Raw genomic sequence first — 26,078 nt, 5'->3', positions numbered from 1 at the left:
GGAAATCAATGTGTGTTGCTCGATATTTTGCCCAATCATTTTTCAGTATTTTATTGCTGCTTAATTCTTCACTGGCCTTTGTACTTTAGAAGACCGCACAGGTTTATTGAAATAATAAATTGACTATAGTTACACACCTTTGTCTTTTATTGAATGCATTTGTTGATCAAAGTCTGATAGCAAAAGGAGTTCCTTTTCTGTTTGCAGATTTCGAATAAGATATGGAGGGTTGAGGGAGTCTGTGGCGCCACATTTGGTTGGGTTTGGGAGAAGAATAAGAAACTTCATTGCACAACATTGGATGTAGCTCAAAGGAAGCATATTAAAAACCCTTCAGTGTAAGGACAGTAGAAGATTATAATGTGAGATAGCCTTTTCCTGCTTTTATTTCAGAAGGTGAGATACTTTTACAAACCCTGCAGAGTCGCTCTGAAAGATTCTTAAACCATATGAACAAACTAGAAAAGGAGGATGTCTTACTGAAGAAAGAAAGCAACATTTACGATGATATAGTTTTTGTTGATGTTGTTGATACTTATAGAAATGTTCCAGCCAAATTACTGAATTTCTATCGATGGTAAGCTGGAGTGTGGGATGGTGATATCATATGGGTTTTGCTTGTTGATTTCTGGTATAAAATTAGCACGATGCTACTGTATATAGTCTTTGACTTAGGAGCGTAGTTGAGCCTGCAAGTTTGATTGTGGGTTGTGATGGTTAAAGGGGTCATCACATGACTATGACTGATTTATCACCTTTTTTGCAATGGTCATTAAGCAAATGTGATGGTCATAAAGCAAACACAGCAGTTGTTGTTCAGCAAACACAGCTGTTATTAAATGAACCCATTGTTCACTATGGGGTGCTTTTTTTGGCCGGAAAGTAGTAAATGCCAATTTCTGGCAAAAATGTTGTAAATCAGATTCCTTTTCTTTGTTACTTTATTTAATATAGCTTTCAAGGGTAAGAATGAGATATTCTATGATGTGCTGGGTCACCATTTAATATATTCTTAGAATAAGATTATTATTTGCTATTAATGGTTTAATTAAAACTTGATTGGAGTACTTGCCATTCATGACAGATAAGGATGCATATTGACAAATACTTTTCCAGATCATGATAACACTGATGATTTTGATATAGGACTGTAGAAGCTGCAAGTTTTGATGTCCTGCTGAAGACAGATGATGACTGCTACATAGATTTAGAGGCAATATTTAACAGAATAAAGCTTAAAAACTTGGGCAGACCAAATATCTGGTGGGGAAAGTGAGTATTGTTTTCTAATATATTGTATTATTTATACAGTTAGTGTAAAGACTTTCACAGTAATCAAAACAGATGTGCTACAGTTAAAGTGAGTTGACTGTTAAAAGAAAGAAGGAAAGGTCTTTTGAAAAATCATTTTAAAAACTGGTTTTATGTTAATGTTCTTTTCTGTAAAACCTTATTGAGAAGATATCAAACAATGATTAAAACAAATCTAAGAACCTTGTTTCAAAATGTCTTGCTTCATTGACCAAACTACATTGAATTATTTTCATTGGTTCTCAGTGTCCATCTGTAGAGTCAAGTCCTTAAGGCAGCAAGAAGTATGCATGGATATATGGGTGTTTAATCAAGGAGCTGGAAGGGATTAAAGCCAAAAACTAATATTTCTTTGACAGGATTTTTCCTCTCTCATATTCTCCTTTTTCTTCCAATGCCTGTTTCTGTTTACCAAGCAGCAAGCTGCTGGTAAAGGACAAATACTCACCAGAAATCTGAATTCATCTATCACAAAGGAACTTTAAAGTTACTAAAATGTTGTAGATCCCTCAGTCCTGACTTACTATGTGCAGATGCTAGCAATGAGAATGAACAGTGAAATCTTGTTTTAAAAGATAGATTGGAGGGGGGGGATGTTTCTAGATTGTCTGTTGTGTTGCTAAGTAGGGTATTGTGTGGCTTAATGTAATTTGTACACTGATATAATTTCTCAATTTACATATTGTTTTTTAACTTTAAGATGTATAAACTTCAACTCCCAAAATTCCCTAGTCTTTTTACCTTGTTCAAGAGTGGTAGGCCATGATTAGTTGGTTAGGAGACTTCTAGAAAATTCTGGGATTGTAGTCTAGACTGGGAAATAGACAAACATCTCAGCAGAAGATGGTGACAAACTACTACTTACATTCCTAATTGCCCTGGAATAAAGTGGGGGGGGGGAAATCCAAATAATTGAATTATTCCTTTAAGGATCTTGAACCTGTCTACTGAAGTTGTAAGAATAATATTCCAATGGAGCTTTATTTATTTTTCTCCCTCTTTGGAATGTATTTTAATTGAAGAGTTTAAGTAATGGGTTGTATCCCAAGGTTAAAAACATGGTGACCCGGATGCTGTCCTTCACATTATAAAAGCCCGACTGAAATTATGTCTGTTGGCAAACCTCTCAAAGCCATAAAACAAGTTTGGCTTCTTCTGTTACTTAAGCCTCTTGATGAATTATTAAAGGGATCTAATTATCCGCCCTATAAGAGACCAAGAGACAAGCCGTGGAATGAGCACAGCACTTCTAAGGAAATGGACTAAAGAATTAAAATGTGTGTTAGACAGTGCTAGAGAAAGAGAGCTTAGGAAAGCTTCCCCAATTGCTCAGATAGGTTAGAGGAGTGTTTATTAATTTTTGTATCAAAATTACAACATTTTGGCTTAAGTTTCAGATTAAATTGGGCAGTTGATCGGACTGGGAAGTGGCAAGAGTTGGAGTACCCAAGTCCTGCATATCCAGCCTTTGCTTGTGGGTCTGGTTATGTTATTTCCAAAGATGTTGTAGAATGGCTAGCAAGCAATTCTGAAAGACTCAAAATATATCAGGTAAGTCTTTTGATAGAAGGGGTGGGGGCATGACTAGAGCAAAGTGGGATTCTACCTTTTGAATAAATAGGATCACAGTTAAAAAACTGATATTAAAGATGAGTAGTCCTTCGAGTTTCTTTGTGCAAATTCACATGCAGGTAATCCTCAAGTTACGAATGTAATGGAGCCTGCCAATTACATTTATAACTTGATGATTCGTAGGAGTGAATTGCGTAACCTGAATGTGATCACTCCCTTTCGCCCACACATTTGCTAATCAAATGCGTGGGTCATTAAGTACATGAGGTATCTCAGGGTGGGGAAGGCCATGGGGGGCTAATGATGGAACAGGCTACCCAAGGCCACCCCCACCAAGATACCTCATGCTTCCCTGCTCCCATCCTGCACTGGGCTCACCTTGCAAAGATTTGTCTGCTCTCTCCCGTGGTTTCTTTGTCTCAGAGAGAGAACAGGATGATTTCCCCTTCAGTGTCTAGTCAGCTTACAAATGCCTTTTGTGCCGACAGTGAAAGGTTCTGCGGGCCGTTATCTCATGCGACTTCAGGCACTCATCCGCTTTTGCAGAGAATGTGTGCCTGAAGGCATGCGAGATCACGGCCCCTAGGACCTTTCACTCTTGTCTGGTGTGGGAGGGGGAAGCAGTTGTGAGGAGTGACGGGGAGTATAAGCTGAGTGTTGCAATGCCTCTGTGGTCATTTGTACGGGCAAACAACTGCCATGGTGCTGCAACATTTGTAATTTCGGGACTGTGTCATAAATATTTGGGGTTATCACATCACTTTGAGCATTCACTAAGTGAACTGTCATAACTGGAGGATTACCTGTACTTTCTCTCTTGTAATGTAAACTGTACGTAAAATCAAAATAATGGAAACATTTGCACATTGGTAGATAGGTGAATGATTGCTATACATAGAATTCTGATTGGACAGAATTTTCATACTGCCTTACACCAGTGTTTTATCAACCTCACTATTTGGATGTTTGGACTTCAACTTCCAGAATTACTCCATGCAGCAGGATGGCTGGAGAGATTCTGGAAGTTGAAGTCCTCCCTTCTTGAAAGTTGCTGAGCTTGAGAAATATTGCAATAGACAATCTTGACTTATCCCCCCGCAAAAAGCAATGCAAGATCAGATCTGATTAATACAGATGTGAGATCATAGGAAGGACCGGAGAATTGAAAAAAACCCAGAAGGTGACAATGGCAAACCAGTTCCATTTTGTTGCCCAAACAAAAAACCAGTTAAATCTAAATGAAAGTATTGGAAATCTGCTGTGACTTGAGGAAGCCCTTTATGAAAGTGCTTAAGTTCTTTATTATGCTTGTTTTGGTATAGTGTTGTGAGGCGTCTGTAATCTAAACAAACGTTGCCAACATTAGTGTTTAAAAACAAGTCAAACTTTATTTTATGAAGCATGTGCCTTCTGCAGCAAGTTTCAGTTCTGATTTTGGTTATTTACTACACTCATTGTTTTGGTTCTGACTTAATTTATACACTTAGGGTGAAGATGTGAGCATGGGTATTTGGATGGCAGCCATTGGGCCAAAAAGATACCAGGTATGTGTTACTGTTAAATGAAATTTCTGAATAAATCTGTATGAATGATAGCAGTAACTTCTACAGGTGCCTAGCGCACCCCAACATTCTACAATTATCCTGAAATCAATTTTGTGGACTTCTGAAATATGCATTCAAGGATGAGGAGGAATCACAAAAGCCCCAAGAAGTGATTTTTCAGAGCTACTGACCTATGCTTATAAAATTTGTAAGTTTTATCAATTAGGCATTGATAAATACTTCATATAATTTTGTCTTACTACCTACAAGTGGCCCCCAGTGATTAATCAAATAAAAATATAGATTTAAGGCAGAATCCTGTTCTTTCTAAGTCGGTCTACTGACTTGTAATTCCCTCCAGTTTCATGGCAAATTGCTTTGAAATGTGAGTGGTTTCAACAATTTATAATACAGTAATGAAGAAACAAAAGAAGGGGGAAAATCTGCCAAATTCCTTTAATTGCTTTAAAGCAATTTTAAAAATATAGAAAAAACATGCAAATAAGTTCATATTATAAAATGATTCAAGACCACTAAACCATTTTTGGCCTCCTGAAACCCCACCCTCTTCACCAAAATGCCCATGCATAGCCTTTAGGAGGCTTTCAGAGTGCTCCTGGGCGCTGGGGAAGACAGAAATGAATGAAAAACGGGCCAGTTTTTGCTTGTTTTTGCCTCACCCCCACCTCACAGAAGCACTCTATAAGCCTCCTAAAGGCTATTCATGCCCTTTGTTTTTGAAGAAAAAAAACAGGCCCATTTTCGCGAAAAACGGTCCGTTTTTGGGAGGTCTGCAGAGTGCAAAAACTTTTTTAAAAAATTTGCCTCTTCAAAATCTTGCTCCATCTTATACTCCGAAAAATATGGTATATCTCAAGAAGTTTATATTTATTCAGGCAACATGATATAATCTAATAAAACTAGATTTATTCTTTAACATACGCCCACATCGTAAAAAATTCATATGTTTTTTTACTTTAGATTTGTGGAAGAACAACATAAAAATCAATTTTAAATACAATATTGTCTCTGCCCCTCTTTCCTTTCTTTGAATTGTTTGTTCAACTTGTCAGTACTTTCCTAAACTAGGAAAGAGCAACGTATATACATTTGGGATTTTTGCCTACCTGTTATTTTCTTAATCTCTATAAATTAAATTAAACCAAGTCATCTAAAACTGATTTTGAAGCTATGCTTGTAATAGCGTAGCAACAGTAACAGTATATTTGCTTTCTTTTAAAATAGGATGATCTCTGGTTGTGTGAGAAGACTTGTGAGAGTGGTATGCTGTCCTCTCCTCAGTATTCTGCTCAGGAGCTTGCAGAGCTTTGGAGAATAAAGGAACGCTGTGGAGACCCCTGCAAATGTGAAGAAAAATGAAGGGTGGCAAACACTCTAAGGAAAACGTTATAGAGGAAAGGAAGGGAAAGCCTCAAAACAGATGTTCCATCAGTCTCCTATGTAGTCTGTTACTGGTGACAAATGTAAGAGTATGTCGCTAGCCAATTTATGCTTCTACTCCACTGATTACATACAGTGTATGTTTATTTCAGTATGGCAGTAAACTACAGAAAAGCTTCACACATTCTTTAAAGAAGTGTTTCATGTAGATAATTTGTCTAGTGTGAAATGGCCCTTAGGGCTATATTTGCACACATATTCCCTTTTTAATAAATGGACACATTTCATTTTTGAACATACTCTTTTACGAAGCGAAATATGAATGTGAATTCTTTTATTAATATATTACAGAAGTAGATAAACTTGACTTTTCATGCATTTAGTGTATACAAGAGCAAGGGACTGAGGCTAAACTGAGAAAGGCAGATACAATACTGTACATATTGCATATTAAACTTGCACTTCTCTGCCCATATGCCTTGCTAGAGAAGACACTTAACCGAGGCAGACTGCACACATGTGTTGGCTTCTAATGAATTGGGGATCATACTGATGTTTTAATTTCAGTCTGTATTTCAAAGACGAGGAAAACAGTGCCTCTTGCTGGGAATACTGATATATTATCATATAATTCATGTAAAGAAGAAAGTTAGATGCTGTAGTAATTCTATTTATCCTCTGTGTACTTTCAGCCAACATGTAGAGGGAGTGAGACAGTGGCCCTTTCTCCAATGTGCATATTAAATACTAGGGTCCTCCCCCCCCCCCTTGAGTGATTTTTACGCTTTCTGATATTCTGTAGCTATTGGGATGGGTTGGTAATGAAATACCTCAGCTTTTAATTCTCTCAAATATGTTATTTGTATAGTAGTGAATGGAAGGCTTGTTGAGATTCCCACTGATTTCCGTAAGTTACTAGTGCAGCACAAATGAATTACTTTTTATTTGAAGCTGGCAAAAGCTTTCATTTTTCTCTTACAGGCATGATATTTCTTTTTTCTTAAAAACAACAACAACAACAAGAATACAAAAGCTTCTCTACCAAACAGTGATACATTTTTATAAAAGCTTTCCCCAACAATACAATTAAAAATCAGCCTAAACTTTGTTAGCAGTGTGCAAGTTATCTTAAAATGTATCAAAAGCAGATTTTACCATCGTACTAGAATGCAATCTTCATTTTCAATAGAGTAGAATTGCAAGGGCTTTAGGTCACTGTCCAATTCAAATTCTTTGCCTTTCATCTAGGATTTAAAGAAAATGATTCAGATAGATATTAGATTTGCACATTTTAATCTAGTATATCTTAAAAGACTAAGATGGAATATAAAGAAAAGGAAGCTCATCGATTTCAAAACAATAGTACTGCTTTTCTTATAAAGGAATCAATCATCCAACAAGAGTCCAATATATTGATTTTACCAGGGTAATGAGTTGTATTATTCTGGAACATCTCAATTCATGTACTGTTGCTTTACTGAATTTGAGCTTACTTTAGAACTTTCATATGATAGTTTCAGTTCTGAGCCTGGAATTTTAAGTAGACGATACAGCAATCCTTTGACCTTCTGGATAGTCATAGAATCTACATTAAAGAGAGAATTGTTTAACTATAGATAGATAATACTTGACGCCACAGCAACTGAAATTCTAGCAAAAGTTGATACTGAAATAGATTTGTGGGAGTTGAGCTCCTGCAGTTCACAGGAACCAATTAGAATACTTTAATTTGATATTAAAACTGTACTCCTCCTAAGCAAATGTTTACCAAATTAGTCTCTACTTTATATCTACAACACACTGACTGACCTAAGTGACCTTCAAAATACTATTTATGGCATTAGCTCTTTTGTACCTTAACACTATGAGTGAAGCCTTTTCCTCTACTTCACGGTATGAGGCCCCCAAATCTTTATGTGCTAATTTGTCCAGATTACCATTAACTTTATGCACTTGTATTTCAAATTAACAATATGAACATGAAAGTGTATTTTTATAGTAAGATTTAAAGGAGTAAAAGTATTAAAAATTTGACCCATCTAGAGATTGGCTATGCTGGGTAATTTCCCCCTTATTTCATTTAAAGCTTTATCTGAAGGCACAGCAATAGTCCTCTATTGTCAAAAATGTACTTTAAAGTATTTTTCTATTAACCTTTTGAAAAAGCTGTATCATTTTATGCAACTTGTGATAAATGTGATTTTTATTTTGAATAAATACTTTTCAAAATACAAACATCAAAGGGTTTATGGATATCTCCTCTTTTAATTATAATAATCCATTATCAGTGATGAGTGAAGCAGAGGGCATACATTTTTACTAGGTGTTTTACTGAAATGAGCTTTACATTTCTAAACAAAATGCACCTTTCCACTGACATGAAAAAAAACCAATAGAGGGGCAGATGTTAATTTTCTATTATATTACACTAAGAATCTATATGGTGTACAAAGAAACCTTACTTACTGACCTAGAAATCTAATTAGAATACTGTGGATTAAATTATGTTCTATTTTTGATATATGGATTTCTCTTGCTCTGCTTCAAAACAGATACTGGTTTGCATTGTTTTGAAGGTTACAACATTTACAATGACTTCAGATAGGGAAAATATCTTTAAACATGTTACTACCTATCTTACTGCAATATGCACTCAATCACCAAAATAACTGAAACATGCAGGAAATATGGAATACAGGCATACTTTCCCTTACCTGGAAGTTTCTTCTCTATGGGTTTCTGATCAGCTTTGTCCGGGCATTTAAAAGTCAAAGCTGAAAAGAGAAAAATTGCATAAACAGAGTTCAATGTAGAATTTCTTACAGTCAAAGTACACCTAGTGAAGCCAATTGCAGAAATTAGTCAAGAGTAAAATTCCCCGCAGGTTTTAATGAATTTATTCCAATCATCAACACACACACACACACAACCCTACCTACCGGGGAAAGCACACAAATCCATTTCTAATCAAATTCTGCTGTATTGACTACAAAAACGAATAAGTTAAGGTAATATTCATACACTGGTTGGCTGATAACATTTAGCATTCTACATGGGGCTCCCCTTGAGATGCACCCGAAGACTACAGCTAGTTCAGAATGCGGCCGCGCGGGCTATCATGGGGAGTACTAGGTACTCCCACATAACACCTCTCCTGCGCGAGCTGCACTGGCTGCCTGTGGTTTTTCGGGTGCGTTTCAAGGTGTTGATTACCATCTTCAAAACGCTCCATGGCACAGGACCTAGTTACCTGCGGGATCGCATCCTACCGCATACATCCCTGCGACCAATTCGCTCTCACAGGGAGGGACTCCTCCAGGTGCCGTCCACCAAGCAATGCCAACGGGCGGCGCCTAGGAGTAGAGCCTTCTCTGTGATGGGCCCAACCCTCTGGAATGACCTCCCCCCCGATATTAGAACTACTACCGACCTCCGCTCCTTCCGACAGAAACTTAAGACCCACCTGTTCCAATTAGCTGGCCTGGCCCATTTATAGTCCCATTTATACCTCCTGGCAAATATTTTTATTCTGGGAAAGTTTTTAGGGGTGTTTTTAATGTATTTTTAAATTCTTAAATTTTAAATCTAACTATTGTACAGTAAACTACTGCTACCTCTTCCAGCCACACCTATATTTATTTATATTTATATTATGTATATTTATTGTTTTAATATGACTGTACACCGCCCCGAGTCCCTTCTGGGAGAGGGGCGGTCTAGAAATCAAATAAAAGTTAAAGTAAAGTTAAAGCACATTTAATTGAAACAACAAATGTTAGGGTATCTCACCCTTAATTCTTTTGCAAGTGGCTATTTCACAGTGAAAGTTACTCATACATGTAGGTCATAACACAATTACCTTTATACCAAAAGCAGGAATCAAAATACTAATTAGGTTACAAAATTAATGCACCCTCTCTCCAGCCATTCCTAGCTTACAAAGAGAATAACTGTACAAAACATCTGAAAGGGGTACTTTGCAACATGCATGGAAGCTGTTAAAGCATTCTTTATCTAGCACTGAAACAATTACATTTTCCAGAAGAATTGGGGTTGTTTCAAAGACTAATCTTTGTCAATTACAGGGGTGAAACTGGGGGTAATTACCTTCAAGGGATAATTTGGGCATATCTTGGTGTAATGAAGCAATTTTTAATTGCTTGTTCCTGAGGTGAGGCTATAGTTTAGGACTGCTACTGCTGAAACACTCATGTAAACCAAGTTTTTTTTTTGTTTGAGACGTAATGACATTCAAGATCAGGAAAAGGGATAATTAGGTCAAAGAGTTTAAGAACCACTGGTCTATACAATTACATCACTGCTAATTAAGACATGTTTGCTCAGAAGGAATTGCAAGTATATATGCAGAATGCAAACTAGATACAAATAATAGCTGTGGGACTACAATGTAGACATTAGAGTTATAATTTGCATTGGTGGGAAAACTTAACTAGCAGAGTTTGTAGATTTCTCAGCATAGTATTATATATTTAGATAAATTAGTATATATTTGTATCTTACTCAACAGCTGATTCTTTAGAGAAAAAGATTGTTTTCTTTCCAGCTCTCCATCTTCTGGGGCACCATAGACTGTTAAGAGGGAAAACAATAACAAAAATATATACTGAGCCAGAATGTTATAGTATAAAGAACAAAATGCCTATAGGTCAGTGATGGCTAATCTTTTTTGGATCGTGTGCCAAAAGCGGGGGGAGCGCAGGGGTCTTGTGTGCGGGCATGCCACACCCATAATGCTATGCACGCGATCCTCCACCCGTGCACATGCGTGCGTGGCCCCTGTCCTCCCCCCCCCGCTTTTGGCTCACGATGGACCCATTTTTCGCCCTCCCCAGCCTTCAGAGGCTTTCTAGGAGCCTGGTGAGGGTGAAAACAGCCTCCCTCGCCCCCCGGATGCCCTCCGAAGGCCCATCTGAAAGCTCCGGAGGGCAAAAAACGGCCGCACAGACAACCCAGAAGTTCAGGAACAGTGACTTCTGGTTTGCCTGTAGGGCTGTTTTTTCCCCCTCTGGAGGCTTCTCTGAAGTCTGTTCCCTTACTTCCAGTTTTTGCGTGTTGCATGAAAAAGAAGGCCAAAGTCAGCTGGCTAGCGCGCACATGTGCGCTGGAGCTGCTAGGGCAACACCTCGCGTGCCCTAACAAATGGCTCCACGTGCCACCTGTGGGTTGTAAATTTTTAAAAATGTTTTCCTATTGGAGCAGGATTCTTCGTATTGGAAGAAAATACCTACTTCTAGTTTTGAATTCTGCTTTTAAAAAATTGTCAGAAACATTCAGGAAATCCAAGTATATGTTAGTTGTTCAATCGAATTAGCCAGCACAAATGTCTCAGAAAATGAAGGATGTTGCATAATTTACATTTCTCAATATAACACCTAGGTTTGCTTGTGAGAGACATACTGATTCTAAGTCAGAAGACATGTCCTTCTAGATCAGTGTTTCTCAAACTTGGCGACTTTAAGTCCTGTGGACTTCAACTCCCAGAATCCCCCAGCCAGCATAGCTGGCTGGGGAATTCTGGGAGTTGAAGTCCACAGGACTTAAAGTCGCCAAGTTTGAGAAACACTGTTCTAGATGGTTAGTAATTTAACACATTCCTGCAATTCACCCAGAATAGATATTAAAACTAAAATTATACAGTATGCAAAATGGAAAGGTCTTGTTTCAAACTAGAAATGAACGTAGTTTTATAAAAACCCTCTTGGACCATTTTAGATTTGTCCCGGAGTGGCAGAAACAAAACCCAGCACTGATGATTGTCTGGATGGTTATCCAGGTCATAGTTGATCCAAAAACGCCTTTCTTGTCTTCAAAAGGCAACTGGACTGTTTTTTTCTTTGAGGAAGAAGAAAATGCTTCACTTCTCATCCAAGAAGCGTCATCAATTCTGATGGTGGGATGGGGGTATGGAAGGATAGGTTCTGGTAGGATGGGTGGTGGCGAAATAATTTTATTTATTTGCAGTCATCTGGTCTTTAGCACTCTCTCTGAGAGCTGTTGAGGCCACTTGGGGCTTTATCTGTGTCAGATATCTGAATCAGGGTGCAATTGGCTGTGGAATCTTTTTGGGAACTGCTGCAAAGACTGTGTTGTAAACTGGAGATAAGTGGTGTCTTATTCCTCCCCCTCTGTTGAGCGAGGAGTGTTCAATTCTAGCATACATAGATTCTTTCCCTCCTCTTTCAAATCAATGGTCCTCTCTAACCCTAATGTTGGTAATGAAACATCTGCAAGAAATCAACCAAGCTCAGAGAGCACCAACAACTCCTGAGCTCAACCCCGAGCTAGAAATTTTTTTCTTCATTAGGAACAAAACCTGAAATGGTTTGATGGTTCTAGCTTTTGGGCCAAATTTAGATCTGGAGGGGGTGGCAGAGTGATTTTTACAGCGTAAGTAGGTCAAGGCTAGTGTTCAGCTACCTTCTTCCTCCACTTTGGCCTTAACTTCTTTAAGTTAAGCACTGATGTTCCAGAACAGTATATCCACTGGGCAATCCAGCTTCATAGTCTCATCAGCACCTTCTCATCTTTCTCTTCACTGCCATGATTGCTTGTTTGCAATGCTGTCACCAAGGATAACTCTCATTCTTGGATTTTGCCCAGTTTCACTCCCCTGAAACACTTTTGTCTACATGTTCAGACTGGGCATCAGCTATTTAAAACCAGCTGCTCAGTGTATGGAAAGATTCAGGCTTGGAACATTTTGTACATCCTTAATTAAAACTAACTAGCAGTTCCGAATCCCTTCTTGAAACTTAATAGTACATTGACTGCATGTAAATCTTCTCATAGGGACACTGCTTTTTTAGAACAACATTTAGTTTGTTTAAAAATATGTAGAAAATAAGATGCCATCTGGATCAATAATCTTTTTTTTTTTTTAAATCAAACTTCCAGTAACAACATCTTTTGTTATCAATTCTGATAGGAGCACGGTGGCTCTCACGGTTAGGATGCTGGGTTGGAAGTTAGCAAGCCCACATTCAAGTATTGAATGCTGCCGTGAGGCGAAGTGAGTTCTCATCCTTTGCTCCAGCTCCTGCCAGGGACATGAAAAGAGTCCCCAACTAAGCATCTCCTGGTTTACGGTGATGTCACCAGTTAATTCTTTCAACTTGGAAGCATCTCGGTGCTTCTGACATGAGTGCAAAAATATCAATTCTGATGAGTGCCTATTACCATCTTTTAAATTTGGGGAGTAGTATCTGAGGTTCTTTATGAAGGGAAATACAAATCATCTATTCAATTCCTCTCATTCTTCTCTAATGTTTTTTTAATTATCACGTTCTCTCCCGTCAGATACAATTCATATTATTAAACTGAAACAAAAATCCATTTTTGGATACATTTACTTATTGGCAAAATACTTTACTGTCGGAAGTGAAAGTGTTAAGATTGAAGAGAAAACTCTGCCCGCCGTTCCTTTCAGAATGCGCATAAACTTAGAACTATGGCTGCCTTTGGAACTGAACTTTAGGGCAGGTATCTAGAAGATCTGCAATCCAGGGGTCTCAAATGAAGCAAGTAAATATGGGAATGACAGCTACACAAGAATCAACATTCACTGTAGCATTCCACAACACACTGTAGTGGCTGATGTTCAAACTAAGAAAATTATGATAGCAAGTAGCTTGGAGGGAGCAGGTTGGCTACTCCAAGAATTTTTAAGCTAGAGAAAGACAGTAAGATTAGTGAGAACTACAGCGAAGCAGTTCACTCAAGGTATACACCAACGTGGCATGCAAAATGTCATTCTTCCTATTCATATGTCAAAAGAAATAGAATTAAGGCAGGCAGGCAGACAGCTGGAAACTTAGAGAGAAGATGCCAGAGGAGAGAAACAAAACTTCCTGCTATACTTACGGTCACAGAGTAGTTGAAATCTTGGATGAGCAGCAAGGAATTCCTCACTTGGTTTATTTTTCTTTGGATCTTGATTACCTCCAGCCTTTAACCAATGAATTCCAAATTTTTTTCTATAGTCAAGTTCTGCTCCCCTCCTTTCTTCAGGAAAGATCTGGGGCAAAACAAGAGTGTATTATATGACACCAGAATAGCCAAATCCATGTATATAGTATCATTTATCATTGTTATTCCCTAAAGGAAAATTTCTTAAAACTGTGGGCCAGAACCCCTTAAAGAGTTGTGAGCAAATGGGACAACATGGCAATCTCTCCCTCTCTGTCCTCTCCAGGATCCAAATATCAAGGCTTTCCTCTAAAGGCCCTTGTATTCACCACTATGGTATCTGCAGGAACCCTATCCTAATCCTAAAGGCCATACAGTGATACAAACAGGCTGAAGCAGTTAGATCATCTTGAGCAGCATTCGTATTGCCACCGCTAAAGGAGAGCCGTGGCCTTGGAAATGAATTCTGGCAACTATTCATCTTTGGTGTGCCAGGCTGACTTCTGCAAACATAGTGCAGTAGTGCAGTCAATATAATCACTGTCAGATTGCACCCTATTCTATTTGACAGGAAACACCCTGTCAGAAGGCGTCCAATAGTTTTAATTCAGGAAGGGAAAGTCACACGTTCATTTATTATTGTTGAGTATTCTTAATGCACCAACCAATTTGTAGAATCCATGACTATGCGCCAGCTTTTAAAAAACACTACTATATATGCTTTCTTAATATTGCTAATGGAAAACAAAAATGTACCTGTGAGTTGTTCAAAAACTTTAATTGGCCTATTTTGGCAATAATAAGTTGTTTTAAAGTGTTTGCATTGTTCTCTGAATCCATCAAAGGATTATTCCGACAATCAAATGATTCAAGTTTTTGTAGCTTGTCAAGTTCATTGATAACAGACCACTGAAACACAGAGAATAAGAAAACACTGCAATTTTGAACCACTGAGTCTGAAACCAAAATACATTTTGCTACTGCTTACATAAAGTTAAGCCAAGCCTCCTTAGTGCAATGATTTAGAGATATCAATCTTACCCATTTATTAAAATAGCATAGTACTTAGGCATTATGATAAAATTACTGTGTTTTCCCAAAAATACAACCTGTCCTGAAGCTGAAGCCTTGCCACATTTTTTGTGTGGGCAAAAATATAAGCCCACCTTCGAAAATAAGCCCCCTGGCCACCCCCCCCCTTCTGGCCAGGCAGAGCACTGCTCGCCGACCTAGCGGTATCCCGAAGGCACCAAGCCACAGGAACGAAGTGGGGGGCAAAGGCACTCGCGTTGCTTGGTGTTTTCGGGGTACCGCTAGGTCGGTCAGCGGCGCTGTGCCCAGCTAAAGAGGGGGGGGGTTGCCGGGCAGCTGCTCTCTTGCGAGCGGGCTCCCAAAGAGCCGAACACAGCCTCAGGGTCGAATGGCTGTGTTGTGTTGTAGCAGCAGAAACACAGCAGCCATGAGGTGACCACGCTTGTGAGCAGCCGCCCGGCAACCCCCCTTTCCAGCCGGGCACAGCGCTGCTGACCAACCTAGCGGTACCCAGAAGGCACCAAGCAACGCAAGCGCCTGTTTGCCGCCCTCTGCCTCCTGCAGCTCAGCGCCTTCGGAATGCCCCTAGGTGAGTGAATGGGGCTCTGCATGGCTGGAGAGGGGGGTTGCGCGAACGGCTTTCCATCCTCCGTGCTTTGAAAGCCGCAACCCCCCCAAGCAGCGGGTGGCGCCAGCAGCGGAGATGCCCTGGCTCTGCAGGTACTGTAGAGTTAGCCAAGGGCATAGTGAGCCTTCGAGTGGCGCAAGCGGGGAGCGGAAATGCCGCTCGTGCAACCCCCTCTCCAGCCCTGCAGAGCCCCATTCACTCACATAGGGGCATTCCGAAGGTGCCGAGCCGTGGGAGGCGGAGGGTGGCAAGCAGGCGCTTGGGTTGCTTGGTGTCCTCCGGCTACCGCTAGGTCGGTTAGCGGTGCTGTGCACAGCTAGAAAGGGGGATTGCTGGGTGGCTGCTCGTGAGCGTGGTCACCTCATGGCTGCTGTGTTGCTGCTGCGACAGCACAACACAACCATTCGACCCTGAGGCTGTGCCCGGCTCTTCAGGAGCCCACTCGCAAGAGAGCAGCCGCCTGGCAACCCAAAAACAATAAGCCCTCCCCTTTAATAAGCCCAAGGCCATATTTCGTGGGTCAAAAAAATATAAAACCCTGTCGTATTTTCGGGGAAACACGGTAGAAATTTTAAAAAAATAACTTCACGACACAAATAAAAAACCCAAAATGTGTTAATTATTTGGATTATATTTAAAACTGAAATCTATTACAATTTTGGCCTGGCAATGCTTATATTGGTCAGTAATTTCCCATTCACTTCAGTTGACTTAGGGAATAATAGCAGGTTACATGGTAGATATAGTAATGGTTGTATCTTTGTATACTAATTGCCAGACAAATATAAAACTCAAATAGTCTGGCATGAAATTATGCTACCTTACTGTGCATTTTTACAAATGATTGACATTTAAAAAGGTAAAAACTGTAGTAAGTGAAAAGAATTGAATTCAGAACCCAATTCATGACACAGGCATCTTACTTTTGCTATTTTATTGTCTTTTAATATCAGATGAGTTAATGAAGGAAACATTCTAGTCTTGTTACCTGTAAAAGAGAAGAATAAATTGGTGAAATAAGAGTGAAAAATTAAATTACTAGCATATATAACAGCATTTAATTTACATACCAAATGCTGCATCAGGAAAGTGCATAGAATAAATTCCATTGTTTGAAAGTATTAATCTTTCTAACCTGAAATTTAGAAGACAAACAATTAAAATAAAGCCAATAATCTGGATTTCATATCCAATAAATTGTAGTAAATCTGAAATTAGCATCTTGTCAAATCAGAATGCAAGATACATGTTGTAATTAAGATTCTTTATTGTAATGGTATAATGAAATGAAAAATAAACCAAGTAGAATAGAATAAAAGAAAAAAAGTTTTTTTTTTTTAAAAAAAGCAGAAACTAAATTTAAGGCAAATATGTCATCATAGTTTGCAGGCCCTGTATTTGAGGATTCCTAATTAAGTACAGCAAAAGGTAACAATTTTTGGAGCTCTGATGAAAATAGTTTGGCAGAAAACTAAAACACCAGCTGCACCACTATACAGGCTTGGTTCAATAAAAAGGTACAGTGTGTAACGTATCATGAGTAAGAGATTAGGAAAACAGCCAGCAGGATCATATTCCGCTCTGAAGAAAAATGTATTTTGCTGGATAATACCAACAAAGTTACGTTGACATTGAGATTAACAGTAGTGCTGTACAACAGTTACCTGGGAAGATCCGCAATGAGATGAAGTTGATTTTCATCAGTTAACTGATTGTTAGAAAGATCTAGCCATTTCAAATTCTGGAGGACATCAATAGGTCTGCAAGGAAAACTCCTTATTTAAAATATTACAACTTTACAATAAAAAAATTAGAAAATACAGTTCCATTCTTATTTTATCTGTTTGCTACCCTATATCATATAGAAATCATTTTCCGCCTTGACTACTTTTTAATTTCAATTATAAGTATAATTTTTATTGTCACTGTACTTAAATATAACAAAATTTGTTGTTTAGATATTGCCGTACCAGCTTTGTTTTGGCTTAACATCTGATAAAGGTGACCTTCATATATTCCCTTAGTGGAAGCTTAGTTGGGAGAAAAAAACAAGGCCTGTGGTTGCTGTGTCTCAGGAATTGTAAATTTAATCTGAAATAATGGTTTAGATAGTGTGCCTGTTTGCTTGTTTTATTTATCACTTCTTGTAATTGTTTCATGCAATTTTGAAAATGGATTGTGGTTGACTACTCTAAACAATTTATACACTCTAAATAAGTGGAATATAATTTTCATTTAAATAAATGCTTTTTCATCCATAAATTTCAGTTATCTTGACAATTCTTTTCTTCTTTACTAATATAAACAGAGCACCAGGAGAAAATCAAATACAAAACCAAACAGTAATTATAAGTGAAAAATACTAAACCTTAAAGGAAAACAAAACTGAAAGTGTTATACAATTTTTACTAATAAACCTCACTGATGTATTTGAAGATAAATCAAGAATTTAAATGATTAGAGGTACTTGATTCTCTATATATATATACAATAGTTTTTACAGACTCTAGTATACCTGGAAAAGCAGTTATCACACAACCTACAGTTTAACAGGAAGGTGGATAGATAAAGCAGTGGACCTACTCTGAACTACACATTCCTTTTGTCACCATTTACTTTCCCTACTCTATTCAAAGGCAATTTCCTGCTTCTGATCTTGGTTTGTGGCTTTTCTTAAATCAGGATGGAAAGTGGGCATATCATAATGAAATGATATTGAATCTTGAATGTCAGCAAACTATCCTTAATTTACATATTAATTAATGGATAGTCGATACGTTTGTAATAATGTTTTAAACAGAGCAAATATTCTCTTACTGCAACATGTTTTTATATATAAAAACAAGACACACACACACACACACACACACACACACAGGATTGTATCTATAAACATAAAAGTCTATTGCTTACAATCACATCAATCAGTATGATTCATAATTAGAAATTTCAGGCCATGCCGAAAATATGCAATATAGAGTCCTTGCTTACTAACTACTTGTTCAGCAATTCTTTGAAATTATGACAATGAAAAAGGAGATTTATGATGGGTCCTTGGGGCTGTGGGCATCTGATTGCAATTTGGGCACTTGCCAACCAAAACACATTAATGAGTTGCAATGACTTACAGTCAAATGATTGCCATTTGTGACCATCACAGCCAGCCTCTGACAAGCAACGAAAATGAGGAAACAGGCAGAAAGTTGCAGATCGCAGTCATGTGATGTCATGCTTGATAACTGTGAGTCATTTAATAATTGCAGCTGGAACTGACAAACTGATGTTGAAAGTTGGCCCATTCATGTGATCTTTCACTTTATAACTGCATCACTTAACAACGGAGTCGCCAGTCCCAATTTGGCTGGTAAGTGGCAACTACCTAAATCATATCTGTAAAACAATGGCTGTATCAATAATTACTCTCATACCTTTTTAAAAGTGAAATGCTATTGGAAGCAAGGTACAGTTCTTCCAGAGCCGGCCACCCTGTAGCACATAAAAGAACCTAACGGGAAAACACGAATTTAGTCCAAAAAGCAAACTCCACTTGCCTTTGTAGGCAAAATCAAGTAATACCAACTTTATGAACTTATTTCGATAATACTTAGAGCTACCTAGAAATGTATTTCATGGTTAGGGGATCTACTTTCATAAAAAAAAAAAAAACTTTCATTCTTGGAAGGGATGTTGAGTTCAACCATGGGGAGAGCCATCTTACTAGAGATAAATGCAGAGAACTTGGCATCAAACCCATTCATGTCATAACAGAAAAAGTGAGAGAAGAGTGAAGATCCGGAAAACTACATTTCATGATATTCTCCATATTTTGAAATGGAAGCTTCAGGAGTTGGAAGGGAGGGAAACTGAATAGGAAATGTTACTGGGCACTTCATGAGTAAGATGGGAAATCTTTGAAGCCAGGTGTTCACTGATCAGAGTCACTGGCTTGAGATGGGCACCTACAGATATTAAATAAATAAACTTTTAACAAGCTCTATGTCTGACTCAGAAAAGCTGGAAAACATTTTTAAACAACTGAGAAAAATTTCATGTGCATATCTGCATAATGGGAAGAAGAACATCTGCTATCATGACATGCAAAGCTCGTAGAAGTACCATACATCATTTTATTGGAAAATCTACTGTTCTTTTAATTTTTCCAGGAGGCAATTTAAGCAACGTTTACGTAGCGTCAATACAATTGATAACAAAATTGATGAGGCAAAATAGGGATTATATTTTTCTCTCTGTTTTCATAAGTAATGTCCTACAGCAGCGATGGCGAACCTTTTTTGGCTCGCGTGCCATAAGTGGGGGGAGTGCAGGGGGGTCGTGTGCAGGCGTGCCGCACCCATAATGCAATGCGTGCCCCTCCAATGTGCATGCACGCACTACAGGTGCGATCCCCCCCTTTTTGCATGCTTTTTTCGGCCTCCCCAGGTTCCAGAGGCTTTATAGGAACATGGGGAGGGTGAAAAAAGCCTCCCCCGCCCCCCCCGGGAAGCCCTCCGGAGGCTTCTGGGACCTTCAGGAGGCTTCCCTGAAGCCTCCGAAGCAGTCAAAATGACCCTCCGAGCAAACCGGAAGTCACTTCCAGTTTGCTCGGAGGGTCGTTTTAAGCGCTCGGAAGGCTTCAGAGACCTTTAAGAGGCTCTTTTCGTCCTCCCCAGGCTCCTATAAAGCCTCTGGAGCCTGGGGAGGGCGAAAAATGGCTTTTAAAAAGGGTGAACTCAGCTGGCCAGCGCGCACATGCACGCTGGCCAGCTGACAGGGCAGCGCCTCGCGTGCCCTGACAAATGGCTCTGCGTGCCACCTGTGGCACGTGTGCCATAGGTTCACCATCACTGTCCTACAGGAACTGTAGGAAGAATAAATTGTGATGGTAGCCAGATTCTTTACCTGCTTTTTTACTAAGAAAAAAATTAATGTATAAACTTTTGCAAAGATTACATATTTTGGAAGGATGTTGGCTTATATATCCTTGAGTGTTTTATTAGAATTACAAATGATGTGACTAAGAACTAATCATAAACTTTCGAAGATCTAAATTGTATTACCTCAGTCCATGTCACTCCAGTCTGATTAAGTGCCAAAACCCTGAGTTTACAAAATGTTTGTGAAGCAGGGGGTAGAACGGATGGAAATTTCATTTTGTTTTCACTATTCCAAAATTGAAGAAAAAATATATTAGAAAATGGAACAAATATAGCACATCAGTTTTTCCATTGCAATTTAAGGCAAAGGTATATTAGGTCTTCTTTTACATTTCTGTTCATTTATCATTTTTGTTTACATTGGTCTCCCATATTCAATGCTAGAAACAACTGCAGAGTTAGACACTGAGATTTCAGAGATGTAATGTAACTTTCAAGTCATATTAAATCTATGGTATTAGTTTAAGGCGTAAGATCCTAAATCCAGAATCAAATTATAGGCAAGCCTTGTTTCTAAAATAAAGAAAAAGCCCCATACTGGTGGTGCATATATATTCAGAAAAGGAGTTCATCCTTTACCATGTAAGGATGGCACTTAAGGGAATAAAAAAAAAACAATTTGAGGATGATATTAAAAACTAGCAGGAACCACAGTATAAAGTGAGTATTGGTACCATTAACATAAACATTTAAATGCTTTGACAATGTTTGATACAGACAAGGGATTGGGTTTAGAGTTCTCTTTCACAAATGAAAAGGCTCTTTCATTTTCCAGGAGGGCAGAAATCCAGTAGAGAGTATCATTGGAAGAATGGAAGAGGAAAATGTGATTTTTTTTCACGATTCCCTTGTAGAACCTTGTATTGTTCAAGGAGACTCTAATCAAGGGAAAAGCTGGAGCAGCTTTTCTTCGGGCAAAGTGGAAAAAGAGGAATCAGCAAAAATTGTCTTGCTCATTTGGCCCAAGAAAAAAATCCCCCAAAACATAAATCTAAGCCCATCTATACATTCTGAAATTATCTGTGAATACCTGATATTAAGTGTTTCTAAATTTTCAACTTGGCAGGCAATAGCTAACACTTCTTTCCAAGATGACAGAAGATTTCTTGATAAGTTTATCTGCCGAATATCTGAGCAAATATATTTAAGAAATTTTTTTGCAAGATTGAGTTTAAGAAATATGACCTTGCACTATGCTAGTTTAAGGACTCCATGACTCAAGAAATATTGGAGCTTAGGTAGGGAGAAGACAATATACCTTATTGACCAGGGACCATATGGGGACAGGTGTCATGGCAATTAGGGCTACAGGTTGGGCCATTTCATGCAAATGACAACACCAGACATGCCCAATATTCTTGCCATTTTTTCCTGAGAAGAGATTGATTTAAAACAGGGAGGAAAGCCAATCTAAACCCTATTGCACAGCTTATGTACAAAACGGCAAGGAAACTGCACTGTGCATTTTTGGTCAGAGGAGCTGTACAAAAGGACTTCAGGATATATCCATGAACTCAAGAGAATTCAGTTTAGACATTCATTCTAACATTCCCACAGAGACCTTGTACTCTTTGATTTTACATTGCAAATAAATTGCAAAAGTAATGAATTTTATAACAGCTGATTTTAAATAAAATGCATTTCTGGGAATGCGGAATAAAATCAAATTATTCGATGTATCCAAAAAATAATAAGATGGAAAATATTTAATATTAAAAGATTATACAAATGGAACCCTATATAAAAATGAATGGAAAGTAATAATCTTGTTTTCAATTGAAAAAAATATTAAAAATAATCCTGATTTTCAAGGCTGAAATTGCAAAAAATGACAAAACCTTCCCAAAACATCGTCATCTATTTTCTCACTAATGGAACATAATTTCCATATGCTGTTTAGGATACTACTACTAGAATGGACTTTCCCTCTGTATTATCTTCAAAAATTTCCCCAATTCTCTTCAGTAGTTTTAAAGAGCACAGCAGACTGTGATCATGGAAGATGCTACTATATTTCACTGTGTTTTTCAAAAGGCTTTTATTTTAGACTACTAATTTTGTCTAATAATGTTTCCTGTAGTTATAACCTTATCTAATTCTTGAAATCAACACTATGCTTCAGACCACATACTGTATGAGCAGTTTGACAATATAAAAAGGATACTAGGGCATGATTTTCTGATTTCTTCTTCTTGACCTGCAAGACTCACGGCACACCTATCCACTGAAATGTCGTGTAAGGTATTCAATTGCCTACAAAAAAGTGTCTCATTAGAAGAACATTCAGGGTATTTTTTTGACAGACAGAAAAGAAAGCTATGCAAGGTGATGCAAAGCACGGCAAAATGCTGTTGAAGTAGAAAATATTTAGGCAAAAAGAAAATGAAACCCAAGGAAAATGAGTTACTGTATTCTTCGAAGCATAAGACGCACCTTTCCCCCCTAAAAATGGGTAAAAATTTAGGGGCGTTTTATAGACCAAATATGAGCATTTTTGGCCTCCCAAACACTCTGTGCGTCGCGTTTCACCCTCCAAGGCCCCCAGAAGCAATCTTGGGTACTTTGCACATCCCATTTTTGGGCTCCCAATTCCTCCGCGTGTCATGTTTTCTCCCTGCACTTTGTAGGCCAAAAACATGCCTGTTTTTGGCGAAAATGGGATGTACGGAGCATTGCAAAGTGCTTCTGGGAGCCAGGGAGGGTGAAAACGCGACGCACAGAGGCCCCAAACTATTTTTTCTTGTTTTCCTCCTGCAAATTTTGGTGTGCCTTATAGTCTGGTGCATCCTATAGTCCGAAAAATACAGTATATGCTTTCCCTCCAAGCTTTATTGCTTTACTTTACTTAAGATAAAGATATTAATATTTCAAGATCAATTACCAAGATTTTCTAATCAAAGGCCTGCTGAAATCCTGCCTACTGCCAAAGCAGTAGGAGCAATAGGAGCTCTTCTCAGATGAGTCTTTTATGCTACTGTTCTGCAGCACCAAAGACACAGCACCAGTATAACAGAGTATTTTCTGAGAGAGAACATGCTACAATGCATATAACAACTAAACAGCTACAGGATAAATCTAAAAAATAATACAGTAAAATTGTAGAAAAGTTGCACAAGGGCAAGAATTCTAATAAGGAATGTGATATAAACATATGAATGTGTTAGTAGCATCAATAACATTCCAATAGTTTAGAAATACATTCAACATGATGCTGCTAATTTTCAGAGGAACTGTACTTGCTTTTGTTTTTTCTTAATGGAATCAAATCCAACTGTTTCTACAGTTTTCCTTCCAAATACCAATGGCAGTCCTGTTTCACTCTCCGGATTGTGCTCATTTTCATTCACTCCATACTGCTCCTTAACAGCAGAAAGGAAATCTACTCCAAAATTTGCCTTGTTTGGGCGGATAAAGGATCCACCTGTAGGATGCCTGGAAGGAAAGTGACAACAGTTGTTTAAAAGCAGTTTTAAAACATCTTGTTCGAGAAACAGATGGTTCCAGATGACCCGTTCCTGAATAAAAAATGCATGTGTTTTAGTTGATTTATTTTTTTTTATTTTTTTTATTTTCTTCGAATTTCTAGACCGCCGCCTCTCCCGAAAAGGACTCGGGGCGGTGTACAGTCCACACAACAAACAACAAGTATCAAATACAAATATAAATACAGATATAAATACACATAAGGAGGAGGTTAAAAATTTAAAAGAACTGTACGGAAGAATATAAATATGGTTGTAAAAACCCTAAAATCAGTTAAATTTAAAACCGTACCCTATAAATAACCAGGTAAGAATATGTTTCCAGGAGGTAACAGTTGTCAGAATTATAATTATGCCAGGCCAGCTAATCGAAACAGGTGAGTCTTCAATTATTGTCGGAAGGAGCGGAAGTTTGTGGTGGTTCTGATATCGGGGGGGAGGTCATTCCAGAGGGTTGGGCCCATCACAGAGAAGGCCCTACTCCTTGGCGCCGCCCGCTGGCATTGCCTAGTGGACGGCACCTGGAGAAGCCCCTCCCTGTGAGAGCGGATTGGCCGCAGGGATGTATGTGGGAGGATGCGATCCCGCAAGTAACTAGGTCCTGTGCCATGGAGCGCTTTAAAGATGGTAATCAGGACCTTGAAACGCACCCGAAAAACTACAGGTAGCCAGTGCAGCTCGCGCAGGAGTGGTGTTACATGGGAGTATCTAGAGCTCCCCATGACAACCCGCGCAGCCGCGTTCTGGACTAGCTGCAGTCTCCGGGCGCGTCCCAAGGGAAGCCCCATGTAGAGAGCGTTACAGTAGTCTAGGCGAGACGTCACCAGCGCATGAGTGACTGTGTGTAGGGCATCCCGATCCAGAAGGGGGCGCAATTGGCGCACCAGGCGAACCTGGTGGAACGCCCCCCTTGCCACGGCTGCCACATGGTCATCCATTGACAGCCGGGCATCTAGGAGGACGCCCAAATTGCGCGCCCGTTCCACAGGGGGCAATTGCTCGCCCCTTATGGCCAGCGATGGGGTCAGCTGGCTGAACCGAGGCGCCGGTAGCCACAGCCACTCAGTCTTGGAGGGGTTGAGTTTGAGTCTGTTGTCCCCCATCCAGACCCCGACGGCTTCCAAACACCGGGACATCACTTCAACAGCCTCGTTGGGGTGGCTCGGGGTTGAAATGTACAGCTGAGTGTCGTCAGCATACAGATGGTATTCAACCCCAAAACCACGGATGATCTCGCCCAGCGGCTTCACATATGTATTGAACAGAAGGGGCGAGAGGACCGACCCCTGCGGCACTCCACAAGAGAGTGGCCTCAGGGTCGATCTCTGCCCCCCCGTCAACACATATTGCATCCGGCCAGAGAGGTAGGAGCCGAACCACCGCAAAACGGTGCCTCCGACTCCCATCCCCTCCAGCCGGCGCAGTAGGATACCATGGTCGATGGTATCAAAAGCCGCTGAGAGGTCTAATAGGACCAGGATAGAGGAATAACCTCTATCTCTGGCCCTCCAGAGATCATCGACCAACGCGACCAAGGCTGTCTCTGTGCTGTGTCCGGGTCGGAAGCCGGACTGGCGTGGGTCTAGATAGTCGGATTCATCAAGGTGACGTGGAAATTGCTGCGCCGGAGTTCCGGTTCCGCCGGCGGCGGCGACGGGCAGCTCTTTGCCCGTTCCGGCTCCCCGGTGGGCTTCCCCACTCCTTGGGGGGCACAGGAAACCCCGCAGAGGGGTCCTGCTGGAGGGGCGGCATCGCGGAGGACTCCTGCAGCGGCGGCGGCCGGCGGGAGGTCTCTCGCGCGCCCAAGGCACCGGGGAGCAAGATCGGAGGGCGCTTTGCGTTTCTGCGCCTCGCGCCTCGCTAAAGCCGTCTGGAGAATGCAACAATAGAAGGAAGCAGCTGCGGTGCGGTGAGGTTGCTTCTTCCTTCACTCCCTATTCTGCACGAAGAATTATTCAGCTTTCTTTAAAACAACTTTCGGAGCAATTTGGAGGCGCGGCTGGAGGGAGGGGGTTTCCCCCCCCCCTTGGACAAGCGGCGAGGAACAATTTTGCTCTCAGCCCCCGGGGGAGGAGGAGGGGGGAGAGCCAACGAATGAAGCCTCACCCAGGTTGAGATGATTTTCTTTTCAATTTAATTTTATATATTACTGTGATTTGAGGACTTTTGGAACTTTTTTAAAAACTTTGTTATGCCTCTGTGCCCAAAACTGGCAGGGCAAGATGGCACACTTCCGTTGTCTTTATGA

General features: G+C 39.7%; 2 protein-coding genes across 4 annotated transcripts in view; one reads left to right on the top strand and one right to left on the bottom strand.

The window, feature by feature from the left end:
* B3GALNT2 (beta-1,3-N-acetylgalactosaminyltransferase 2) overlaps positions 1 to 6,460 on the top strand; it is a 35,509-nt gene extending 29,049 nt beyond the window's left edge. For 2 of the 3 annotated variants that reach the window (XM_081943172.1, XM_081943170.1), the window contains 5 exons: positions 394 to 577; positions 1,147 to 1,272; positions 2,703 to 2,862; positions 4,371 to 4,427; positions 5,673 to 6,460. In XM_081943172.1, the coding sequence (XP_081799298.1) occupies positions 394 to 577; positions 1,147 to 1,272; positions 2,703 to 2,862; positions 4,371 to 4,427; positions 5,673 to 5,807 (662 nt within the window). In that variant the 3' untranslated portion in view covers positions 5,808 to 6,460. The remainder of the gene's footprint in view (positions 1 to 393; positions 578 to 1,146; positions 1,273 to 2,702; positions 2,863 to 4,370; positions 4,428 to 5,672) is intronic. The other variant, XM_081943171.1, reaches the window with a different exon arrangement.
* A 373-nt stretch (positions 6,461 to 6,833) lies between these two features.
* Positions 6,834 to 26,078, bottom strand: part of TBCE (tubulin folding cofactor E) — a 30,739-nt gene continuing 11,494 nt past the window's right edge. Inside the window, exons 4-17 of the mRNA XM_081943169.1 lie at positions 23,589 to 23,780; positions 22,513 to 22,601; positions 21,379 to 21,478; positions 20,472 to 20,574; positions 18,843 to 18,919; positions 17,079 to 17,174; positions 16,485 to 16,549; positions 16,338 to 16,402; positions 14,511 to 14,663; positions 13,710 to 13,863; positions 10,350 to 10,418; positions 8,543 to 8,602; positions 7,322 to 7,413; positions 6,834 to 7,072 (exon numbers count right to left, since the gene is read on the bottom strand). Of these exons, the coding sequence (XP_081799295.1) occupies positions 6,980 to 7,072; positions 7,322 to 7,413; positions 8,543 to 8,602; positions 10,350 to 10,418; positions 13,710 to 13,863; positions 14,511 to 14,663; positions 16,338 to 16,402; positions 16,485 to 16,549; positions 17,079 to 17,174; positions 18,843 to 18,919; positions 20,472 to 20,574; positions 21,379 to 21,478; positions 22,513 to 22,601; positions 23,589 to 23,780 (1,408 nt within the window). The 3' untranslated portion in view covers positions 6,834 to 6,979. The remainder of the gene's footprint in view (positions 7,073 to 7,321; positions 7,414 to 8,542; positions 8,603 to 10,349; positions 10,419 to 13,709; positions 13,864 to 14,510; positions 14,664 to 16,337; positions 16,403 to 16,484; positions 16,550 to 17,078; positions 17,175 to 18,842; positions 18,920 to 20,471; positions 20,575 to 21,378; positions 21,479 to 22,512; positions 22,602 to 23,588; positions 23,781 to 26,078) is intronic.

Source organism: Natrix helvetica (assembly GCF_964273705.1).
Source record: "Natrix helvetica genome assembly, chromosome: 2".
NCBI lineage: Eukaryota > Metazoa > Chordata > Lepidosauria > Squamata > Natricidae > Natrix > Natrix helvetica.
The sequence above is the reverse complement of the archived record's forward strand: the minus strand, read 5'-3'. Positions and strand labels throughout refer to the sequence as shown.